The following is a 21,375-nucleotide window of genomic DNA, read 5'->3' as shown; positions in this document are numbered from 1 at the left end:
AAAATTACAGTAAAAACATAATAGGGAAGAAAATAAACCAATTTAAAATACAGGTTAAAATGCAATTTAAAATGCAGCCTCATTTTAAAAGTAGCCCACAAATCAAGTTCCCTTTCATGAACTCCAAGTTCCCTGCCATAGTTATGCTCCCTTGGACGGATGCCAACGAAGGCAGCTCCTGGCTGGGTCAGGTGGCAGGGATCAGTTTACCTTGGCGACGGTTGCCAGGCAACGGAGTCCGTGTCGCCCGGCGACGGTTGCCAAGGAGACTCTCTCGGCGCTGCTGCTCCCAGCCCAGGCCTCTTGGAGCCAGAGGCTGCTGCGAGCCGCCATGGCCTCCACGTCGGTGATCCTCAGCCGGGACGGGACGGCGGCAGGACCCTCTGCCACCTATTCGTACTGCAACCGTCCCAGGCCGTTGCCGGGCAGGCAGAGGTACCGGACCTCCATCGATGCCAACGAGACGTGAGTACCTTTAGGCTCCCAGGCTGGACCGGGGAAGGAAGGGCTCAGCCCAAAAGAGTCAAACCGACATTCATGATAGACTACAGCAATGCGCTCCCTGTGGGGCATCCCTTGCACTCAGCCCAGAAGCAGAATGCCGGCTGAGGCCTTGCCAGCGCATAATGCTAATAATAATAATAATAATAATAATAATAATAATAATAATAACAAATTATTTATACCCCACCTGCCAACCTAGCAGTTCGAAAGCACGTCAAGTGCAAGTAGATAAATAGGTACTGCTCCGGCGGGAAGGTAAACGGCGTTTCCGTGCGCTGCTCTGGTTCGCCAGAAGCGGCTTAGTCCTGCTGGCCACATGACTCAGAAGCTGTACGCCGGCTCCTTCGGCCAATAAAACGAGATGAGCGCCACAACCCCAGCGTCGGCCATGACTGGACCTAATGGTCAGGGGTCCTTTACCTTTACCTCACCCATCTGGCTGGGTTTCCCCAGCCACTCTAGGTGGCTTCCAACAGAATATTAAAATACAATACAGTGGTACCTCGGGTTACAGGCGCTTCAGGTTACAGACTCCACTAAGCCAGAAATATTACCTTGGGTTAAGAACTTTGCTTCAGGATGAGAACAGAAATCACGCAGCGGCAGCAGGAGGCCCCATTAGCTAATGTGGTGCTTCAGGTTAAGAACAGTTTCAGGTTAAGAACGGACCTCCAGAACGAATTAAGTTCTTAACCCGAGGTACTACTGTAATCTATTAAACATCAAAAGCTTCCTTAAACAGGGCTGCCTTCCGATGTCTTCTAAAAGTTTGGTAGTTGATTTTCTCTTTGACATCTGGTGGGAGGGCATTCCACAGGGCGGGTGCCACCACCGAGAAGGCCCTCTGCCTGGTTCCCTGTAACTTGGCTTCTTGCAGCGAGGGAAGCGCCAGAAGGCTGGGCCTCAGTGTCCGGGCAGAACGGAGCTGATAAACAGCTGCCCTGGACACAGAATTGACCTGAGCCTCCATGGACAGCTGTGAGTCCAGAGTGACTCCCAGGCTGCGCACCTGGTCCTTCAGGGGCACAGTTGCCCCATTCAGGACCAGGGAGTCCTCCACACCCGCCCGCCTCCTGTCCCCCCAAAACAGTACTTCCGTCTTGTCAGGATTCAGTCTCAATCCGTTAGCCACCATCCATCCTGCCAAGTTCAAGGAGCCCCTGTTGGGGTTTAAAACCTTTAACAACCTGGGACTGGCTTACCTACGAGATCACCAGGCAGAGGGCCTTCTCGGTGGTGGCACCCGCCCTGTGGAACGCCCTCCCATCAGATGTCAAGGAAATAAACAACGATATCTGACTTTTAGAAGACATCCAAAGGCAGCCCTGTTGAGGGAAGTTGTTAATGTTTGATGTTTTATCATGTTTTTAATATTCTGTTGGGAGCCGCCCAGAGTGGCTGGGGAAAGCCAGCCAGATGGGCGGGGTATAAATAATAAATTATTATTATTACTACTACTACTACTACTACTACTAGATTCTTATGCTGGTGCTACAGGCCTTCCAGCCAAGATGGGCGATGCTTCGTCGCAGAGGACAGCATATCAGAAACGGCATAATAATAATAATAATAATAATAATTGCACATGAACTGAAGAATAGCCAGAGGAAGTAAGCAACACAGACACATGTTTGCAAGAGGCTGCTGTAGCGTCACTGCTTATGTAAATACTTCAGACAACCCAAACGCTCCCAATATATGGGTTTGTTACCTGTTTGCTTTTGCTTTTGGTCGGTTTTAAATGTTCCGCTTTTGTTAGAAAACGGAATTGTTTTATTTTTTTGCTTCCGATGCTTTTCAGTTGGGAATGGTCTTGATATTGTAATGTTTTTTTCTCCCTCTCTCTCTCTCTTTCTGGATAATTTTTATATATGCTGTGAAATTTAAGAAAGCGCTGGAAAGAAAGAAAGAAAGAGGTGCAAAGAACAAACTTGCTGCTGTTGTTATTTTGGTTGTTGCTTTTAAGTGTGTGCGGCTGCCCAGTTGGTTTGCAAAGGAATCATGGAATGGTAGAGTTGGAATGGAGACCCTCAAAGGTCCTCTAGACCAACCCCCTGCAACGCAGGGATCTCAGCTAAAGTATCCCTGATAGATGGCTGGCCGACCTCAGCTTAAGAGTGTTTTTAAAAATTAAAAAATTAAAACTGCTTCTCCTTCTACAAAATAAATAGAAATCCAATGTGTGATTTTTCTCTTCTTGCAGAGTTAGAACCAAACGATTCCCAGTTCATTTTAAAACCACGCAAAAACAGTAATAAGAACGTTCTCTGCGTTAGCTCTCAAACTACGTCATTCTCATTTTCGCTGGGAGTTGAATACAAAAGCACAATTTCATGTCCCTTTTAGCTCACATTTTTAAAGAACACGTTTGTTTCAGGGAAGAAATATCATGGCGCCTGTATTATTATTATTATTATTATTATTATTATTGCTATAAATAGGCCCGGAACTCTGTAAGAATTTTTATCACAAAATCCCCCTGGGCACAAATACCTCTGACAGGTTTGCAAACTTGCAAATTAAGGAGATCTTATTTATTCTCACATAGCCTTGCAGATTGAGCAGCAGGAATGGGGACAGTGACACCCTGCTCTCTTACGCTTCGTTGCTAATTTATGCTAAGTGCTGTTTGCGAATCCTGTCCCTCTTCATGTTTTTTCTTCCAGGGAAGAGGAGCCCTATCACTATGCCAACCTCATGTATGAGAGGCGAGTCGTTCGGGGCAACACCTATGCCCTTCACATCTTACCATGGGTGAGTTTTCCTTCTCCTGTAAACTTTGACATATCTATGTATCTATTTCGACTGCACATTCCAGGCAAAAGGAACAATGTGCAGTTAACCAGTGGAACTAGCTGCTGCAAGATGCAAGGCTTGGGCATGAACTTTGTCCAGGAGGAGAGGTCTAGTGATGGATATTGCTGTCATGTTCAGACTCCACTTCCCACCGGCACATCTGACCAAGCCACTGGGCTAGGCGGGTTTGGGATCCGGACATGGGTGGCGCTATTGTCTAAACCACTGAGCCTCTTGGGCTTGCCGATCAGAAGGTCGGCGGTTTGAATCCCCACAACGGGTGTGTTATGTACTGAAGTTCTCACCCTGGGCCAGCAGGGGGATACCGTAGATAGTTATGCAAATGAAGGATTGAAAGTGACGTTCAGTGATTGGATAGTTTTAGAAAGTTGCTACAGTAACGTTGTACTGGAGCTCTATATAAGCAGGCTGACTGAGCCCTTCAGTTCAGTTCTGTCCTGGCCTCTGAATAAACAAGAGCTGTTTGAAGAATCGCTGTGTCGTCTGATATGTTCACCCACAACTTAACAGGGTGAGCTCCCGTCGCTCTGTCCCAGCTCCTGCCAATCTAGCAGTTCAAAAGCACACCAGCGCAAGTAGATAAATAGGTACCACTGCAGCGGGATGGTAAACGGCGTTTCTGTGCGCTGTGGTTTCCGTCACTGTGTCCCGTTGCGCCAGAAGTGGTTTAGTCCTGCTGGCCACATGACCCGGAAAGCTGTCTGTGGACAAACACCAGTTTCCTCAGCCTGAAAGCGAGATGAGTGCCGCAACCCCATAGTCACCTTTGACTGGACTCAACTGCCCAGGGGTCCTTTACCGCCCTGAGTAGCTGTGGGTTATAGGGCAGTGTTGAAATCTAATAAATAAGATTAAGGACACTGCATGACCCGCTTTCTCTCTGTCCATCCCCTCCGCCAGAGCAGTGAACCCGATCCTCTGGAGCTTCAACGTCAGCGGGAAGCCCAGCGTAAAGCGTTGGCCCGGAGGAGAGCTAGGGACCAGCTTCAGACAAGAACCCCAGAACCTTTAGAAGGCAGGAGGCATGTCGACGTTCAGACAGGTAAGGCACCAGGCAGAGAAGGAGGGCAAAATGCTTATCTCAGGAATACTGGGGAATGGCAAAATAGAAAGATTGGTATAAAATTATGATCTTAGCTGGTATGCTTGTTATTGCATCAGGGTGGAAAGGAAACGATAAATGGACAATGGAATAATGGAATGACTATGTTTTTGAATACATACAATCTGACATATTTTAACAGGTAATGACGGAAGATACATGGGAAAACAAATGTCAAAAGATTTTGAATAAATGGCATTGGAGGGACGCGGGTGGTGCTGTGGGTTAAACCACAGAGCCTAGGACTTGCTGATCAGAAGGTCGGCGGTTCGAATTCCCGCGACGGGGTGAGCTCCCGTTGCTCGGTCCCTGCTCCTGCCAACCTAGCAGTTTGAAAGCATGTCAAAGTGCCAGAACTAAGTGTGGTAAAAAAAGTGAAATACCTAGGGGTTCATTTGTCTGCTAAAAATTTGAATTTATTTAAGGACAATTATGAAAAATGTTGGTTGGAAATTAAGAAAGATTTGGAAATTTGGTCGAGATTGAAACTTTCCTTGTTGGGTCGAATTGCAGCTATAAAAATGAATGTATTGCCGAAAATGTTATTTCTGTTTCAAGCCCTACAGATTGTGGACAGAGTGGAATGTTTTGGGAAGTGGCAGAAGGATGTATCCAAGTTTGTATGGCAGGGCAAAAAGCCCCGGATAAAGTTTAAAATACTAACTGACTCGAAAGAAAGAGGGGGGTTTGCCCTGCCGGACTTGAGACTATATTATGAAGCTGCGGCCTTCTGCTGGATGAAGGATTGGTTACTTCTTGAGAACACTGATGTCCTAGATCTGGAAGGGTTTGACAATGCTTTTGGTTGGCATGCATATTTGTGGTACGACAAGGCAAAGGTTCATAAAATGTTTAAAAACCATATTGTCAGAAAATCAATATTTATGGTCTGGACAAAATATAAAGATTTATTAGAAGGTAAGACCCCGAGGTGGCTATCACCAGTAGAGGCCAAGGCCTGGAAAAAATCCAATATGGAGGTTGGTTGGCCGAAATATGGGGAAATCATAGAAAAAGTTGGAGAAAATTGGAGGTTGCAGAGTTATGAAAAATTAAAGAATAAGGTGCAAAATTGGTTCCATTATGCTCAATTACAAGAGGTTTTTAAGTTGGATAAAAAAACAGGCTTCCAGGTGGAAAAATCGAAACTAGAGACAGAATTGATAGAACCAAAGACTAAAGTACTTTCGAGAATGTATAATTTGCTGCTTAAATGGAACACTCAGGATGAAATAGTCAAATCAGCAATGATAAAATGGGCTCAGGACATTGGGCACAACATTATGTTTGAAGACTGGGAAAGGTTATGGACCACTGGTATGAAATTCACGGCATGTAATGCCTTGAAAGAAAATATTATGAAAATGATATATAGGTGGTACATGACCCCAGTCAAGCTTGCTAAGATATATCATTTGTCTGATAATAAATGTTGGAAATGTAAGGAGGCTGAAGGGACATTCTTTCACCTCTGGTGGACTTGCCCAAAAGTGAAGGCCTTCTGGGAAATGATACATAATGAGTTAAAAAAGGTGTTTAAATACACCTTTCCTAAGAAACCAGAGGCCTTTCTCCTGGGCATTGTTGGCCAGAAGGTGTTAAAGAAGGACATAATTTTTTATATGTACGCTACAACAGCAGCAAGAATACTAATCGCAAAATACTGGAAGACACAAGATTTGCCCACACTGGAAGAGTGGCAGACGCAGTTGATGGGCTACATGGAACTGGCCGAAATGACTGGCAGAATCCGAGATTTGGGAGAAGAAACAATGGAAGAGGATTGGAAAAAATTCAAAGACTATCTACAAAAATATTATAAGTTATATGAATGTTAAGAGTGTGCATGATTTAGAAAATTTAGCTTCAGCAATAAGATTCGGTGATATGGAAATTAAGTAATAAGTATGAAAGGACTAATGTTTAAAGTAATTTCATATTTATTTTAAGGTAAAGTAATCAGATAATAAGTACTTTAAACATAAAGTATAATTGATTGAAAGTACAAAGGACTGCATGAAACAAGGTAATAATTTGCTGATATATTTATTGTAAAGAATGCAGGGTGAGGGAGATGTGGGGAAGTCCAGTTGGTTATGAAAAAACACTTTGAAAAGATGGTTTTCTTTTGTTTTTCTTTCTTTTTTTCTTCTTATTCTTTTCTACTACTGTCATTTTCTTATGCTGATTGTATACGTGTATCTGGAAAAAAGCAATAAAATTTTTTTTTTTAAAAAAAATGAAAGCATGTCAAAGTGCAAGTAGATAAATAGGTACCGCTCCGGCGGGAAGGTAAACGGCGTTTCCGTGCGCTGCTCTGGTTCGCCAGAAGCGGCTTAGTCCTGCTGGCCACATGACCCGGAAGCTGTACGCCGGCTCCCTCGGCCAATAAAGCGAGATGAGCACCACAACCCCAGAGATGTCCGCGACTGGACCTAACAGTCAGGGGTCCCTTAGGTAATTTGTAAATTTTCCCCACTCCTCACTAAAGCTCCTCTCTTCCTTGTTTCTGATTGTCCTGGTCGATAGGGGTGGAGATGCTCCTTCAGGTATACTGGACCAAGGCCGTTTAGGGCTTTAAAGGTCAGCACCAACACTTTGAATTGTGCTCAGAAACAACCTGGGAGCCAATGTTGGTCTTTCAGGACTGGTGTTATATGGTTTCGATGGCCACTCCCAGTCCCCAGTCTAGCTGCCGCATTCTGGATTAGTTGTAGTTTCTGGGTCACCTTCAAAGGTAGCCCCACGTAGAGTGCATGGCAGTAGTCCAAGCGGGAGATAACTAGAGGCATAATCCCCAAGATAAGGGGATCCAGCGGGGAGAAGAATCTTTGATAGTGCTTTGATACCATCTCCAGAACCAGGTGGCGAAGAGATGGATGGGGAAAGAAGCTGATGGGGAAGTGGAGAGGCAAAACACCTCCCCCCCCATCCCAAATAGTAAAGGTAAAGGGACCCCTGACCATTAGGTCCAGTTGTGACCGACTCTGAGGTTGCGGCGCTCATCTCACTTTATTAGCCAAGGGAGCCGGCATACAGCTTCCGGGTCATGTGGCCAGCAGGACTAAGCCGCTTCTGGCAAACCAGAGCAGCGCACGGAAACACCATTTACCTTCCATCCTGATTGTCCTCCGTGCAGGAGATTTGCATCGGGGTCGGGAGAGCTGCAAAACTGCCCCTACAAAAGAGCATCCCAAATGTCGTTTCAGAGCTGTACCTGGAAGAACTTGCGGACCGTATCATCGAAGTGGACATGGAATGCCAAACGGACGCGTTTCTGGACCGGCCGGCAACGCCTCTGTTCATCCCCGCGAAGACTGGCAGAGATGTGGCCACCCAGATCTGGGAAGGAGATGTACGTTAGAACCATAGAACCGTAGAGTCGGCAGGGACCCCCAGCGGTCACTTAGACCAACCCCCTCTGAGCCTAGCCTGGCACGTGTGTTTCAGGCTTCCAGAACTCCGATCTAGGCAGGACTTTGGACCTTGCGGAATTTCCTGGGGGGTTGGAACCGGACTGTGCTCAATGCCACGTCCAACGCTGCTAGGGGCGCAGGTGGTGCTTTGGTCTAAACCATGGGTAGGCAAATTAAGGCCCGGGGGCCGTATCAAGCCCAATCACCTTCTAAATCTTGACCATGGATGGTCCGGGAATCAGCGTGTTTTTACATGAGTACAATGTGTCCTTTTGGTTGGACAGTGTTCTGGAAGCTACCAGCATGAGTTTGACCAAACTGCGGGAGGCAGTGGAAGACAGGAGTGCCTGGCGTGCTCTGGTCCAGGGGGTCACGAAGAGTCGGACACGACTAAACAACAACAACAATAATGTGTCCTTTTATTTAAAATGCATCTCTGGGTTATTTGTGGGGCCTGCCTGGTGTTTTTACATGAGTAGAATGTGTGCTTTTATTTCAAATGCATCTCTAAATTCTTTGTGGGGCACAGGAATTCGTTCATCCCCCCCCCCAAAAAAATATAGTCCAGCCCCCCACAAGGTCTGAGGGACAGTGGACCGGCCCCCTGCTGAAAAAGTTTGCTGAGCCCTGGTCTAAACTACAGAGCCTCTTGGGCTTGCCGATCAGAAGATCGGCGGTTCGAATCCCCGTGATGGGGTGAGCTAGAGCATGGTACTCTTATTGTTCCATTTCTTCTATGAACCATTTTCTATAAAGCATCTCAAAACGATTTCACAACAAAAACTTGTATTTCAAAAACTGCACATATAAAGACAGTTAAAACCATTGTATAAGGGGAGCACATGGCGCTGTGGTCTAAACCACTGAGCCTCTTGGGCTTGCCGATCGGAAGGTCGGCGGTTTGAATCCCCATGACGGAGTGAACTCCCATTGCTTAGTCTCTGTTCCTGCCAACCTAGCAGTTTGAAAGCACGCCAGTGCAAGTAGATAAATAGGTACCACTGTGGCGGGAAGTTTGTCTTGATGTGCAGATTTACGCTTTAAAGAAAACCATTTCTCCAGACGTTCCCTTATGTCAGCCCACCTCTGATTTCTCCTCTTTGTCCCCCCCCCCCAGCTTTTCGATTTTGATATCGAAGTGAGGCCGATGCTGGAGGTCTTGGTCGGTAAGACCATCGAGCAAGCGTTGCTGGAAGTCATGGAGGAAGAGGAGCTCGCCGACCTGCGGGCGCATCAGTACGCGTACCACGAGCTGCGCCGTGCGGAACTCGCTGAGGTCCAGAGACTTGAGGAGCAGGAGAGGCGGCACAGAGAGGAAAAGGTACAGAGTCCGGCACTGCTAGCTGGGAGGGGAGGGGAAAGAAGCAGTGGTTTTCAACCCGTGTGCCGTGGCACCCTGGGGTGCCTTGAATGGTGGTGTTGTAAACAAAAATTGCCCTTTTCCTTTAAGGGGTATCCAAGAGCCCATATAGAGTCCTTACATAGGTTCCCTATTGGTAGGAGAAAATAACAGAGGCCAACCAGAGAATATTGAGAAGCAAAGCAGCTAGTGAGCTTGATCTTTATTGATCTGTTGCAACAGGGTGCTCCCCTCACCCGCAGGAGAGGAGGAGGAACCCAGAAAAATGGCGCGCAAGGCCTTATAAAGACTTTTGAAATTGCCACCCTGTAGATCAACACCACCCCCAGAAACATCATACCTACATCACAGAAAAGGCGGTCTAAAACAGAAATTTAAATGTTGTTTTTCTCCTGTTGTTGTTTATCTCCTGTCTGGCAGGTTACTTGATTGGATTGCCTGGGGAGCCTGGCCAGTCTTTTGTAGTGATAAATATTTAGTTCCTGGGCCAGGTCACAGGCTCACACCCTATTCATATCTTAAATGTTCCCTTAAGACAGGATTTGTGAGGAAAGAGACAATGGGGAGGTTTCCCACTTTGACCTTGCAGAGGAAACATTTGGTCAGTTTGGGACAGTTTGGGAATCAAAATGGTTCCAGGTCGGTCTTCCTGTGCTGATCTATGTACGTGCTTGGTTGGTACACTTATGAACATTTAACATACCGTATTTTTCGCTCTATAAGACGCACCAGACCACAAGATGCACCTAGTTTTTGGAGGAGGAAAACAAGAAAAAAAATATTCTGAATCTCAGAAGCCAGAACAGCAAGAGGGATCGCTGCGCAGTGAAAGCAGCAATCCCTCTTGCTGTTCTGGCTTCTGGGATAGCTGCGCAGCCTGCATTCGCTCCATAAGACGCACACACATTTCCCCTTACCTTTTAGGAGGGAAAAAGTGAGTCTCATAGAGCAAAAAATATGGTATATCTAAGACCTCAAAATTCCTATCACAATGGTCAGGGGTGCCGTGGGCAAAAAGGCCTCTGTCCCTCTTTCCTTCCCTCCCTTCTCTGATGCCCTCTGGCATCTCTGCCCTCTGGCGTCTCTGTCTCCCAAAGGCTTGCACGGCTGTTTGTTCCAGCAGCCCTGGCTGCAAGCTCCCCAGGTGAATGGTGCCTCTGGGGCTGGCCAGGGGGCGCTGGGTGCCAGGAGCAGAGACGGCCTTAGAATAAGCAAGCAAGCAAGCGGGTGAGGGAGCCCAGTCTGCCAGCCTTTGCTGTTGGGAATGGGCAGGCAAGTACCAGGCCCCTGTGGGGCAGTGTGAGGAGGCACCTATCTTTGGGGCGAGGGGGGCGGCTCAGAGACCAGGGGCAGCAGCAGCGGCTGCCCAGAGGTCTCCCCAGGAGAGGGGCAAGGAGGCTGAGGGAGGGTGTTCAAAAAGGGGTGAGGGGCTGCCAGCTCTGCAGGCAAGGGGTGACCTAACTGGGAGCCAGTGTGGTGTAGTGGTTAAGAACGGTAGATTCATAATCTGGGGAACCGGGTTCGAGTCTCCGCTCCTCCACCTGCAGCTGCTGGGTGACCTTGGGCTAGTCACACTTCTTTGAAGTCTCTCAGCCCCACTCACCTCACAGAGTGTTTGTTGTGGGGGAGGAAGGGAAAGGAGAATGTTAGCCGCTTTGAGACTCCTTCAGGTAGTGATAAAGCGGGGTATCAAATCCAAACTCCTGAGCCCCACAGGGGTGCCACAGACAACACTGGCATCCACAGACAACACTCTGATGCCCTCTGGCATCTCTGCCCTCTGGCGTCTCTGCCTCCCAAAGGCTTGCACAGCTGTTTGTTGCAGCAGCCCTGGCTGCAAGTTCCCCAGGCGAATGGTGCCTCTGGGGCTGGCCAGGGGGCACTGGTTGCCAGGAGCTGAGACGGCCCTGGAGTAAGCAAGCAAGCGGGCGAGGGAGCCCAGTCTGCCAGCCCTTGATGTTGGGAATGGGCAACATGTCTGTGGGGCAGTGCGAGGTGGTGTTTCTCTTTGGGGGGCAGCTCAGAGACCAGGGGCAGCAGCAGCGGCTGCCCAGAGGACTCCCCAGGAGAGGGGCAAGGAGGCTGAGGAGGGAGGGTGTTCAAAAAGGGGTGTGGGGCTGCCAGCTCTGCAGGCAAGGGGGGACCTAACTGGTCTCCTGAGCGCCACAGGGGTGCCGCAGAAAGAAAGTTCAAGGTAGCCATGGACTTAAAAAGGTCAAAAACCTCTGGGCTAAAGTATTGGGGTGGGGGATTTCCAGTCAAGGAAAGAAGGTGACTGTCACATCAGTTTCTGAAGGGATTACATGGGCTCCCTGTGGTGTTTCCAAGCCCAGTTCAAATTTCTGGTTCTTGCCCTACAAACTCCCCAAGAATATCTGGAGGCCACAGCTAGTGGATTTCTTATGAGATCACCTGACGCTGCATGCGTTCATGCAACAACAACAACAATTTTATTATTTATATTCCGCCCATCTGGCTGGGTTGACCCAGACACTCTTGACGGCGTCCAACAAAATATTAAAACGCAGAAAACTTCCCTGAACATAGGGGACATAGGTTTCTGGGTGGGAGTTGATCACGGTGTGGATTTGCCAAGCGTGCCTTCCTCTTAGCACGTTTCTCCCTTGCGTCCTGAGTTCGAGAGCCTTCAAAACCCATGACACCTTTGGTAAAGGCTGTTCTCCAATTGGAGCGCTCGCAGGCCAGTGCTTCCCAGTTGTCAGTGTTTATACTACCATGGTGCCTTGGAAGTCAAACGGAATCCATTCCGGAAGTCCGCCCGACTTCCAAAACATTCGTAAACCGAGGTGCGGCTTCCGATTGGCTGCAGGAAGCTCCTGCAGCCAATCGGAAGCCGCGGAAGCCATGTTGGACGTTTGGGTTCCAAAGAACGTTCACAAACCGGAACAGTCCTTTCCTGGGTTTGCAGCGTCCGGGAGCCAAAACGTTCGACTCGCAAGGCATCCAGGATCCAAGGTTTGACTGTACGTACATTTTTTAAAGATTTGCCTTGAGAGAGTCTTTACATCTCTTCGGTTGACCATCAGCTACCGGGTCTGATTCAAAGTCTGCTGAAATGGCTTGGGAAATAGACCCAAAACAAAACCCGGAAGTTCCACAACCGCTGCTTTCTCCTTTCCGGCAGGAGCGTCGTAAAAAGCAGCAGCTACAAGTCCTTCAGAAGGAGAAAGAAACTTCGGAGAAGATTGCAGCTCGGGCTTTTGCTCAACGCTACCTGTCGGACCTTATTCCTTCCGTCTTCGGCAGCCTTCGGGAGAGTGGATACTTCTACGACCCAGTGGAGAGAGGTGTGTGGCTTGCTGTGTGTTGGGACGGCAGGGGGCGGCTCTCATTCTGATTTCAGGCTCCCCAAGTGTTAAGTTGTGGGTGAACATATCAGACGACACAGCGATTCTTCAAACAGCTCTTGTTTATTCACAGGCCAGAACAGAACTGAGCTGAAGGGTTCAGTCAGCCTGTTTATATAGAGCTCCAGTACAACGTTACTGTAACAACTTTCTAAAACTATCCAATCACTGAACGTCACTTTCGATCCCTTATCTGCATAACTATCTACAGTATCCCCCTGCTGGCCCAGGGTGAGAACTTCAGTACATAACACCAAGAAAGGCATCTGTCTTGCCAAACGCAAGGTGGTTCTTTTAGATGAGATTCAGAGGCAATACGAACACAAGCGAGTGAGAAGATTTTATTCTAAACAGCAAGCAATACAGTGGTACCTCTGGTTATGTACTTAATTTGTTCTGGAGTTCTGTTCTTAACCTGAAACTGTTCTTAAACTGAAGCACCACTTTAGCTAATGGGGCCTCCCGCTGTCTCCACGTGATTTCTGTTCTCGTCCTGAAGCAAAGTTCTTAATCTGAGCTACTATTTCTGGGTTAGCGGAGTCTGTAACCTGAAGCGTATGTAACCTGAAGCATATGTAACCCAAGGTACCACTGTATATACATTACCAGCTAGGCTAGTGACTGGGAGCGGCTGACAAGACCACATAACACTGGTCTTGAAGACCCACGTTGGCTCCCAGTACGTTTCCGAGCACAATTCAAAGTGTTGGTGCTGACCTTGAAAGCCCTAAATGGCCTTCGTCCAGTAGACCTGAAGGAGCGTCTCCACCCCCATCGTTCAGCTCGGACACTGAGGTCCAGCGCCACAAGTCTTCTGCTTGTTCCCTTACTGTGAGAAGCGAAGTTACAGGGAACCAGGCAGAGAGCCTTCTCGGTGGTGGCGCCCTTCCTGTGGAACACCCTCCCATCAGATGTCAAGGAAATAAACAACTACCTGACTTTTAGAAGACATCTGAAGGCAGCCCTGTTTAGGGAAGTTTTTAATGTTTGAACTTTTATCGTGTTTTTAATGTTCTGTTGGGAGCCGCCCAGAGTGGCTGGGGAAACCCAGCCAGATGGGCGGAATAAGAAGAAGAAGAAGAAGAAGAAGAAGAAGAAGAAGAAGAAGAAGAATATATGCTTTAGTAATACAAAAGAATAGGACAGACAGCTTGGGTCTTGGTCCCACCAGGTGGGAATGTGGAAGAGGGCCTTCTCAGTGGTGGCTCCTCCCAGTAGATGGACAAAAGTGTCTCTTGTTGGGCTCGGTATGGGGAGGGAAGAGGCCTGGGGCAGAGTCCCAATGGTCAGGGACACAGGTCCAGAAGGCCACACTTGGCTCCCTTGTCTGAGTTTCCTCGCCCCTAAAATAGAGGAACTGTCAAGGATTGCAAAGGAGAAAATTCCACTTGGCTATCCCAAGAATATGGCTTCCTTATTTTGGAGTTATTTGATACGGATTATAAAAAAAGCTCTGACTTTCTGAAGACATCTGAGAGCATCCCTGTTTAGGGAAGTTTTTAAAGTCTGAGGAAATTAGGGAAAGCCGTGTACTGCTGGATGTGCTTAGATGTTGTTGGATTGTTGTTGTTTTTTGCAATTTAGTGGCATGCAAATTCTGTTAAGTACATGGAATAAACACAAGAATGCCTTTAATAGGAGGAATGTGCCTGGAAATGCACAAGAATGTTCACGCATGCCTTTTTAAAAAACATGTCGATGATGAAAACTTAAGAAACACAAGGAACCAGAATGGATAGATTTGGCTGTCTTCTCAGTAAAGGCTACCATTGCCCAGAAAAGTTTCGACGAGAACAGGAAACCCTTATAAGTACTTCCTATTAAGGAGAGTCCATGGCTCGTGGATCAGTTGCATTGGGCCTCCAGATCGTAGAATCAAAGAACTGTAGAGTTTGAAATGCAGGAATCTTTTGCCCAACCTGGGGCTCGAACCCACAACTCTGAGATTAAGAGTCTCATGCTCTAACAACTGAGCTATCCCAGATGTTGCTGCAGAGGGGAACACAACCGGTTTGCCCGCTGCTGGGATGCCACAACAATTACTTACTAGTTATCTCCTGCTTGGACTACTGCAATGTGCTCTACGTGGGGCTACCTTTGAAGGTGACCCGGAAAGTGCAACTAATCCAGAATGCGGCAGCTAGACTGGGGACCGGGAGCGGCCGCCAAGACCATATAACACCGGTCCTGAAAGACCTCCATTGGCTCCCAGGACGTTTCCAAGCACAATTCAAAGTGTTGGTGCTGACCTTGAAAGCCCTAAACGGCCTCGGTCCAGGATACCTGAAGGAGCATCTCCACCCCCATCGTCCAGCCCGGATGCTGAGGTCCAGCTCCGAGGGCCTTCTGGCGGTTCCATCTCTGTGAGAAGTGAGGTTACAGGGAACCAGGCAGAGGGCCTTCTTGGTGGTGGCGCCCTCCCTGTGGAACGCCCTCCCATCAGATGTCAAAGAGATAAACAACTACCTGACATTCAGAAGACATCTGAAGGCAGCCCTGTTCAGGGAAGTTTTTAATGTGTGATATTTTAATGTATTTTTAATCTTTTGTTGGAAGCCGCCCAGAGTGGCTGGGGAAACCCAGCCAGATGGGCAGGGTACAAATAATAAATTGTTGTTGTTGTTGTACTTAGAATGTAAGGCGAGAGACAGAGGGTATCAAATTTTGGTGTCACACAGGGGACCAAATAAAGGACCCCTGGACGGTTAAATCCAGCCAAAGGCGACTATCGGGTTGCGGCGCTCATCTCGCTTTCAGGCCAAGGGAGCTGGTGTTTGCCCGCAGTCAGCTTTCCAGATCATGTGGCCAGCAGGACTAAACTGCTTCTGGCACAAGAGGACACTGTGACGGAAACCAGAGCGCACGGAAACGCCGTTTACCTCCCCACCAGAGTGGTACCTATTTATCTACTTGCACTGGTGTGCTTTCGAACTGCTAGATTGGCAGGAGCTGGGACAAAGCAACGGGAGCTCACCCTGTCACAGGGATTTGAACCGCCAGCCTTTTTAATTGGCAAGCTTTTAATTGCCCTTGTTGCACCACAGAGTGGGTGAGCTCTTTCTGCTTCCAGCCTCAGCTGCTCTACCAAACAACAACCTTCCAATATTTCTCCATTCGGGTAATAATTTTTAAAATCTCTCCTTGTATTTCACAGACATCGAGACAGGCTTCTTCCCGGGGATGATGTCGGAGATACAAGAGATCATGGAAAACCGGGTTCTGGGCAGAACAATAGCCGACAGTAAGTTAAATTATCCGGGGGTGGGGTTTTCCCCCATGTGCAAATAAGGTTCGGTGGCTGTTGTTTTCTTACAAAACGACAATGCAAAATTATATATTTTTCTAAATAAAAGCAAAGCTCCTTGGTTCGTTCTCTGGCAACTGCAGCTTGGGAGGCACCGCCAGAAAGCAGCTCCCTCAGCTTCAAGTTGGGGGGCTCATTGCAAATTATTGGGGGGGCCCTCGCAAATTATCTCCTAAAAGTTTTTTTTATTTTACCAACCAATTTTATTACACAAAACGTACAGTATTCATTTCGATCTGTTGTCGCGGGGCTCCTAAAAGGTGTGGTGCCCTTAGTCTACGCGGCCGGTTTGGTTAAACCGGCCGTGATTGCTGATCTGTGCCTGATTCCTGCGCCGAAATCAACTACCATAACTGGCTTTGGCCTATTAATTCCTGAGCATTTAGGAGGATACAGTGGATGCTCGGGTTGCGAACGTGATCCGTGCGTGATGCACATTCGCAACCCGCAGAGTTCGCAACCTGCGGCGGCGCGTCTGCGCACACGCGGGTTGCGATTCGGCACTTCTGCGCATGCGCAAAGCATGATTTAGTGCTTCTGTGCATGTGCGACCGCCAAAACCCGGAAGTAACCCGTTCCGGTATTTCCGGGTTTCGGCGGTCTGTAACTTGAAAAAAACACAACCTGAAGCGTCTGTAACCCGAGGTACGACTGTATTACCATTTACAATTTCTAACGCGACACAACTTTCCTTGCAGACTTAATCCGAGACATGATGGAAATGAGGCTGGACTGCTACGAGAAAGGAGTGTTGCCGGTCCGGCCGGAGGTCATTCTGCCCCCCGATCCGGAAGATGCCATGATTCCCTCCATGGAATTATTGTTGGGCGCGAGCCCGGATCCACAGGGAATCATGGAACAGCTGGAATCCCTTGGCCAACTGGACGGCTTGGACCAGCCAGATGTTTACGGCCAGTTGGAAGCTTTGGATAAGCTGGAAGCTCCTGGCCAATCCGAAGCCACGGAACAGCCACCGATTTCAGACCAGCCGGAAGCCCCAGATCAGCCGGAATCCGCTCCAGATCAGGACAAAGCAGCGGAAGAGCCAGACGTCAAGGAGCCAGAACCACAGTGATGGGATTACTAAATGAATCAGGTAGGGCAGGTGTGAATTAGTTCTTCAATCCCCAAAAGAATTATTATTATTATTATTATTATTATTATTATTATTATTATTATTATATCCCACCCTTCCCCAGACTGAAATTTGAGGCAGTTTGCAGATATTATTATTGTTGCAAAAGCTGGGTGTCACCTCCACTCGCTGCAAAAGTGGGGGATTAAAGGGAGTCCCCAGCAAATTCATGGGACGCGTGTGGCGCTGTGGCTTAAGCCACAGAGCCTAGGACTTGCTGATCAGAAGGTCGGCGGTTCGAATCCCCGCGAGGGGGTGAGCTCCCGTTGCTCGGTCCCAGCTCCTGCCAACCTAGCAGTTCGAAAGCACGTCAAAGTGCAAGTAGATAAATAGGTACCGCTCCAGCGGGAAGGTAAACGACGTTTCCGTGCGCTGCTCTGGTTCGCCAGAAGTGGCTTAGTCCTGCTGGCCACATACCCGGAAGCTGTACGCCGGCTCCCTCGGCCAGTAAAGCGAGATGAGCGCCGCAACCCCAGAGTCGGTCACAACTGGACCTAATGGTCAGGGGTCCCCTTTACCTTTTACCAGCAAATTCATGGAGCCAGCAACCTTTCCAAATTCCAGTTGCTGGAAGCCACAGGAGCTGGTTTTGTGTTCGAATGGTGCTCGCTGGTTTCTCACAGGCATCTAGTCAGCCGCTGTGAGAAGAGGATGACGGCCTAGATGGGGCCATTGGCCCTGATCCAGCAAGACCCTTTTTTACGTTCTTAGGTTTGCCTCTTCCCTTCCAACCCCTTTCCCTTTTGTAAGAACTGCCTTCGTAAAAACCGCTTGGGGGGTCTTCTTCTTTTTTCCTTTTTGCCGATGGGCAGAGTAAAATAAGAATAATAATACTTCAAATAAAATAAAATTGAATGTGGTTCAAGGGATTCCATTATTGTTAGCCCCTTTGCTGATATTTATTGTCAGGGCCGGATTTAGGTTTGATGAGGCCCTAGGTTCCTGAAGGTCATAGCTGTCAACCTTCCCTTTTTTGCGGGAAATTCCCTTATTCCAGCGTCGTTTCCCACTGCTTCCTGCTGCTATCCCGGATTGTTAGATATCCCGTGGACTGTCCTCGGGACAGGTGAGGCTGCTGATCCCTTATTTACAAATCTGAAAGTTGACAGCTATTCTGAAGGTAATGGGGCCCTTTATATGTCCAGCTGTCCCTTGTCAACAACAAATTGCCGCTGTTTTTTGTGTTGAATATATGCTATACAGTGGTACCTCGGGTTACATACACTTCAGGTTACATACGCTTCAGGTTACACACGCCACTAACCCAGAAATAGTGCTTCAGGTTAAGAACTTTGCTTCAGGATAAGAACAGAAATTGGGCTCTGGCGGCGCAGCGACAGCAGGAGGCCCCATTAGCTAAAGTGGTGCTTCAGGTTAAGAACAGAGTCAGGTTAAGAATGGACCTCCTGAACAAATTAAGTACTTAACCTGAGGTACCACTGTATGGTCATTTATGGACCTCATAGGTATCTCAAGCCATTTGCCCATGTTTCCATGCAACCAGTCCATGCAGAATGTAGGCACCTTATATATAGAAAGGAGCAAACCAGTGACTTTTTAGGGAGCAGGCTAGCAGGCGGGGCCCATGACTTGCATCCCGGGAGCCTACACGACACAAAACACTGTTGCTGTATGTAGGCTTTATAGTATTTGTTTTTTTATCTTATATTTTGAAAATGTACATCCAGTTTTTTCCCCCTTTAATTTTTTTGGGGCCCCCAAGAGAGTGGAGCCCTATAAGCTTGTTTAGCTTATACGTAAACCCGGCGTTGTTTATTGTGCGTTCTCCCCGCAAGATGGCAGCATCGCCACTGGGATGTTAACGAAACAAAAAGCATCAGAACAAGCCTTCCTGTCTAGCCTGTGGGGGGCTGAGATGCGAGTGAGTTGCAGTGATTTCAGTTCTCCTCCTCTGGAATCCGCTTCAGTTTAGAGCAGGGCTCAGCAAACTTTTTCAGCAGGGGGCCGGTCCACTGTCCCTCAGACCGTTTGGGGGGGGGTGGACTACAGTGGTACCTCTGGTTACGTACTTAATTCGTTCCGGAGGTCCGTTCTTAAGCTGAAACTATTCTTAAGCTGAAGCACCACTTTAGCTAATGGGGCCTCCTGCTGCCGCCGCGCAATTTCCGTTCTCATCCTGAAGCAAAGTTCTTAACCCGAGGTACTATTTCTGGGTTAGGGGAGTCTGTAACCTGAAGCGTATGTAACCTGAAGCGTATGTAACCCGAGGTACCACTGTATATGGTGGGGGAATGAACGAATTCCTATGCCCCACAAATAACCCAGAGATGCATTTTAAATAAAAGGACACATTCTACTCATGTAAAAACACGCTGATTCCCGGACCATCCGTAGACCGGATTGAGAAGACGATTGGGCCGCATCCTGCCCCCAGGCCTTAGGTTGCCTACCCCTGGCTTAGGTAGAGAGCTTGGGAAAATCCCCCTTTTAATAAGAACTGGTTCCAGTTCAATATGTCTGCAAAGGAACTAATTCTAGTTCATGTCTGGTTCACGTTCGGCCAGTGCCGGGATTTACGTATAAGCTAAACAAGCTATAGCTTAGGGCCCCACTCTCTTGGGGGCCCCCAAAAAAATAAAGAAAAAAACAACTGGATGTACATTTCCAAAATATAAAAAACAAATAAAACTTATTAATTATTACTCTCCCTTCTTCCTTTTTTTAAAAAAATACATTTTTATTGATTTTTTAACATATCAGTTCCAACAGTCATACAACATATCTTCACATCTTATAAAATATTTTTGACTTCCATCAACACACCTCTGATGATTTTCCGTTCTTCATCACTTATTCTGCATTTCTTAATTTCCTATTACTGTACATTTAATTATCCTTAACTAATAATTCTCCTCATAGCCTTTCTTGTAATATTTCAAGTAATCCACCTTACAAAACTTTTTGCAGTCCTACAGGTATATTCTGTTCATCACAATTGCTTTTCAAATAGCTCATATATTTCCTCCAGTCTTCTAAGAATCTCTGGTCCCGCAGTTTTCGAATCCTTCCTGTTAATTTATCTAATTCTGCATTGTCCATCAGCTTCATCCTCCATTCTTCTTTCGTCGGCAGCTCTTCTTGCTTCCATCTTTGTGCCAATAATAGTCTTGCTGCTGTCATTGCATATAAAAACAACTTGCAATCCTGTCCATTAATATTCTTATTATTCTTCCTTCTTCCATGACCCTCTGCCATCTTGCCCTCTTGATCTTAGGCTGGTGTGCTCCTTTCACTTCGGTAAAAGTGATAAAACTCGTGCCGGCCATAAGAATTACATTTTATTTTATTTTTTGCCGTTCTCTTTCCAGGGATTCCCGGAGGTCGCACCAACACGTTTGTGCCAACCGACGAAATGCTGAATTTAATTGCTCCTGGTGCAAGCAATAAATTGAAAGCAGCGGTTTTTCAAAAATACGTGCGAGGTCTATGCTCTTATTAGTCCCCCAAAAAACTCAGCGCTGAGAAACATCACACTAGTTTTCAACCAATTCCTCTTCTTTTTAAATTTGTGCATGTTCGCATTAATTGTTTGCAACTTAAATATGCCTAAATAAATCCCAGACGGCATCTGGTAGAAGTTTGTTGTTATTTAAGTTCTGTTGAAGTCAGCGAGATACAATTTAGCCAGAGCTAAACTTGTTGAGTGGGTTCGATTTCAATGGGACTAGAAGTGGTGACAAAGTTCTGCCAGATCTGTGTGTTGACGTTTAGAAAGTTTTTAGCAACCTTTGCATTGTTTAACCATAGTTATTTGCATTATAGCCATAGTATCTGCCTTATTTGACCATAAAATGTGTTATTTTTTTTAGAGAATGTTTGTGCGTATGTGCATGCCTATATATATTTTTAGAAAGCTTAGGATAATTTGATTTTTACCTAGTTGCCTTATAAGTCTGATTTATTCATGACTTCAGCAAAAAAGGAGGTTTTTCGTTTTTCTTTTAATGTTATTTTCCTAGTACAAAAGAAATCATCGTGGAGATAAATAGATTGGTTGTTGTTGTTGTTATTGTTGTTGTGCTCTTCCTCCCCCCCCCCCCCCAGTCTCCCACCTCTGAACCAGGTTAATTATTTCGTTTCAAATGTTTCTCTTTGGAAAGCACTGTTTGTGTTTTATCCCATAAAGCATTGCCGTTCAGTCATATTCTTAAATAACTTTAAGCATTTCCATGTTTGTGTTTTACCTATGATTGTATCTATCGTTTTAAGATTAATTAATTTCAATTAATTTAATTAATTAATTTTAATTAATTTAATTAATTAATTTAATTAATTAATTTTAATTAATTTTAAGATTAATTTGGTTTTGTTGCAATGGTATTATATGTAAGATTTTTTTTGGGGGGGG

At 46.9% G+C, this 21,375-nt stretch overlaps 1 protein-coding gene across 1 annotated transcript; it reads left to right on the top strand.

The window, feature by feature from the left end:
* Positions 1 to 274: 274 nt before the first annotated feature.
* Positions 275 to 20,441, top strand: LOC308467368 (radial spoke head protein 3 homolog B-like). The gene is made up of 9 exons (XM_080989055.1): positions 275 to 465; positions 3,171 to 3,258; positions 4,222 to 4,363; positions 7,633 to 7,778; positions 8,957 to 9,160; positions 12,345 to 12,507; positions 15,722 to 15,808; positions 16,570 to 16,967; positions 20,336 to 20,441. Exons 1-8 carry the CDS (start codon positions 332 to 334, stop codon positions 16,944 to 16,946), a joined length of 1,341 nt encoding a protein of 446 aa, XP_080845181.1. The 5' UTR covers positions 275 to 331; the 3' UTR covers positions 16,947 to 16,967; positions 20,336 to 20,441.
* The last annotated feature ends 934 nt before the right edge of the window (positions 20,442 to 21,375 follow it).

Source organism: Podarcis pityusensis (genome assembly GCF_964106645.2).
Source record: "Podarcis pityusensis genome assembly, chromosome: 18".
Taxonomy (NCBI): Eukaryota; Metazoa; Chordata; class Lepidosauria; order Squamata; family Lacertidae; genus Podarcis; species Podarcis pityusensis.
This window is presented reverse-complemented; position numbering and strand designations above follow the sequence as displayed.

What these genes read in the sequence shown, in the direction of transcription:
- LOC308467368 (XM_080989055.1), top strand. Translation starts at nt 332, where the DNA reads ATGGCCTCCACGTCGGTGATCCTCAGCCGGGACGGGACGGCGGCAGGA. An exon ending in CCCTTCACATCTTACCATGG is followed by an intron (nt 3,259 to 4,221) that starts GTGAGTTTTCCT and finishes CCCCTCCGCCAG; the next exon opens with AGCAGTGAACCCGATCCTCT. An exon ending in GGCGGCACAGAGAGGAAAAG is followed by an intron (nt 9,161 to 12,344) that starts GTACAGAGTCCG and finishes CCTTTCCGGCAG; the next exon opens with GAGCGTCGTAAAAAGCAGCA.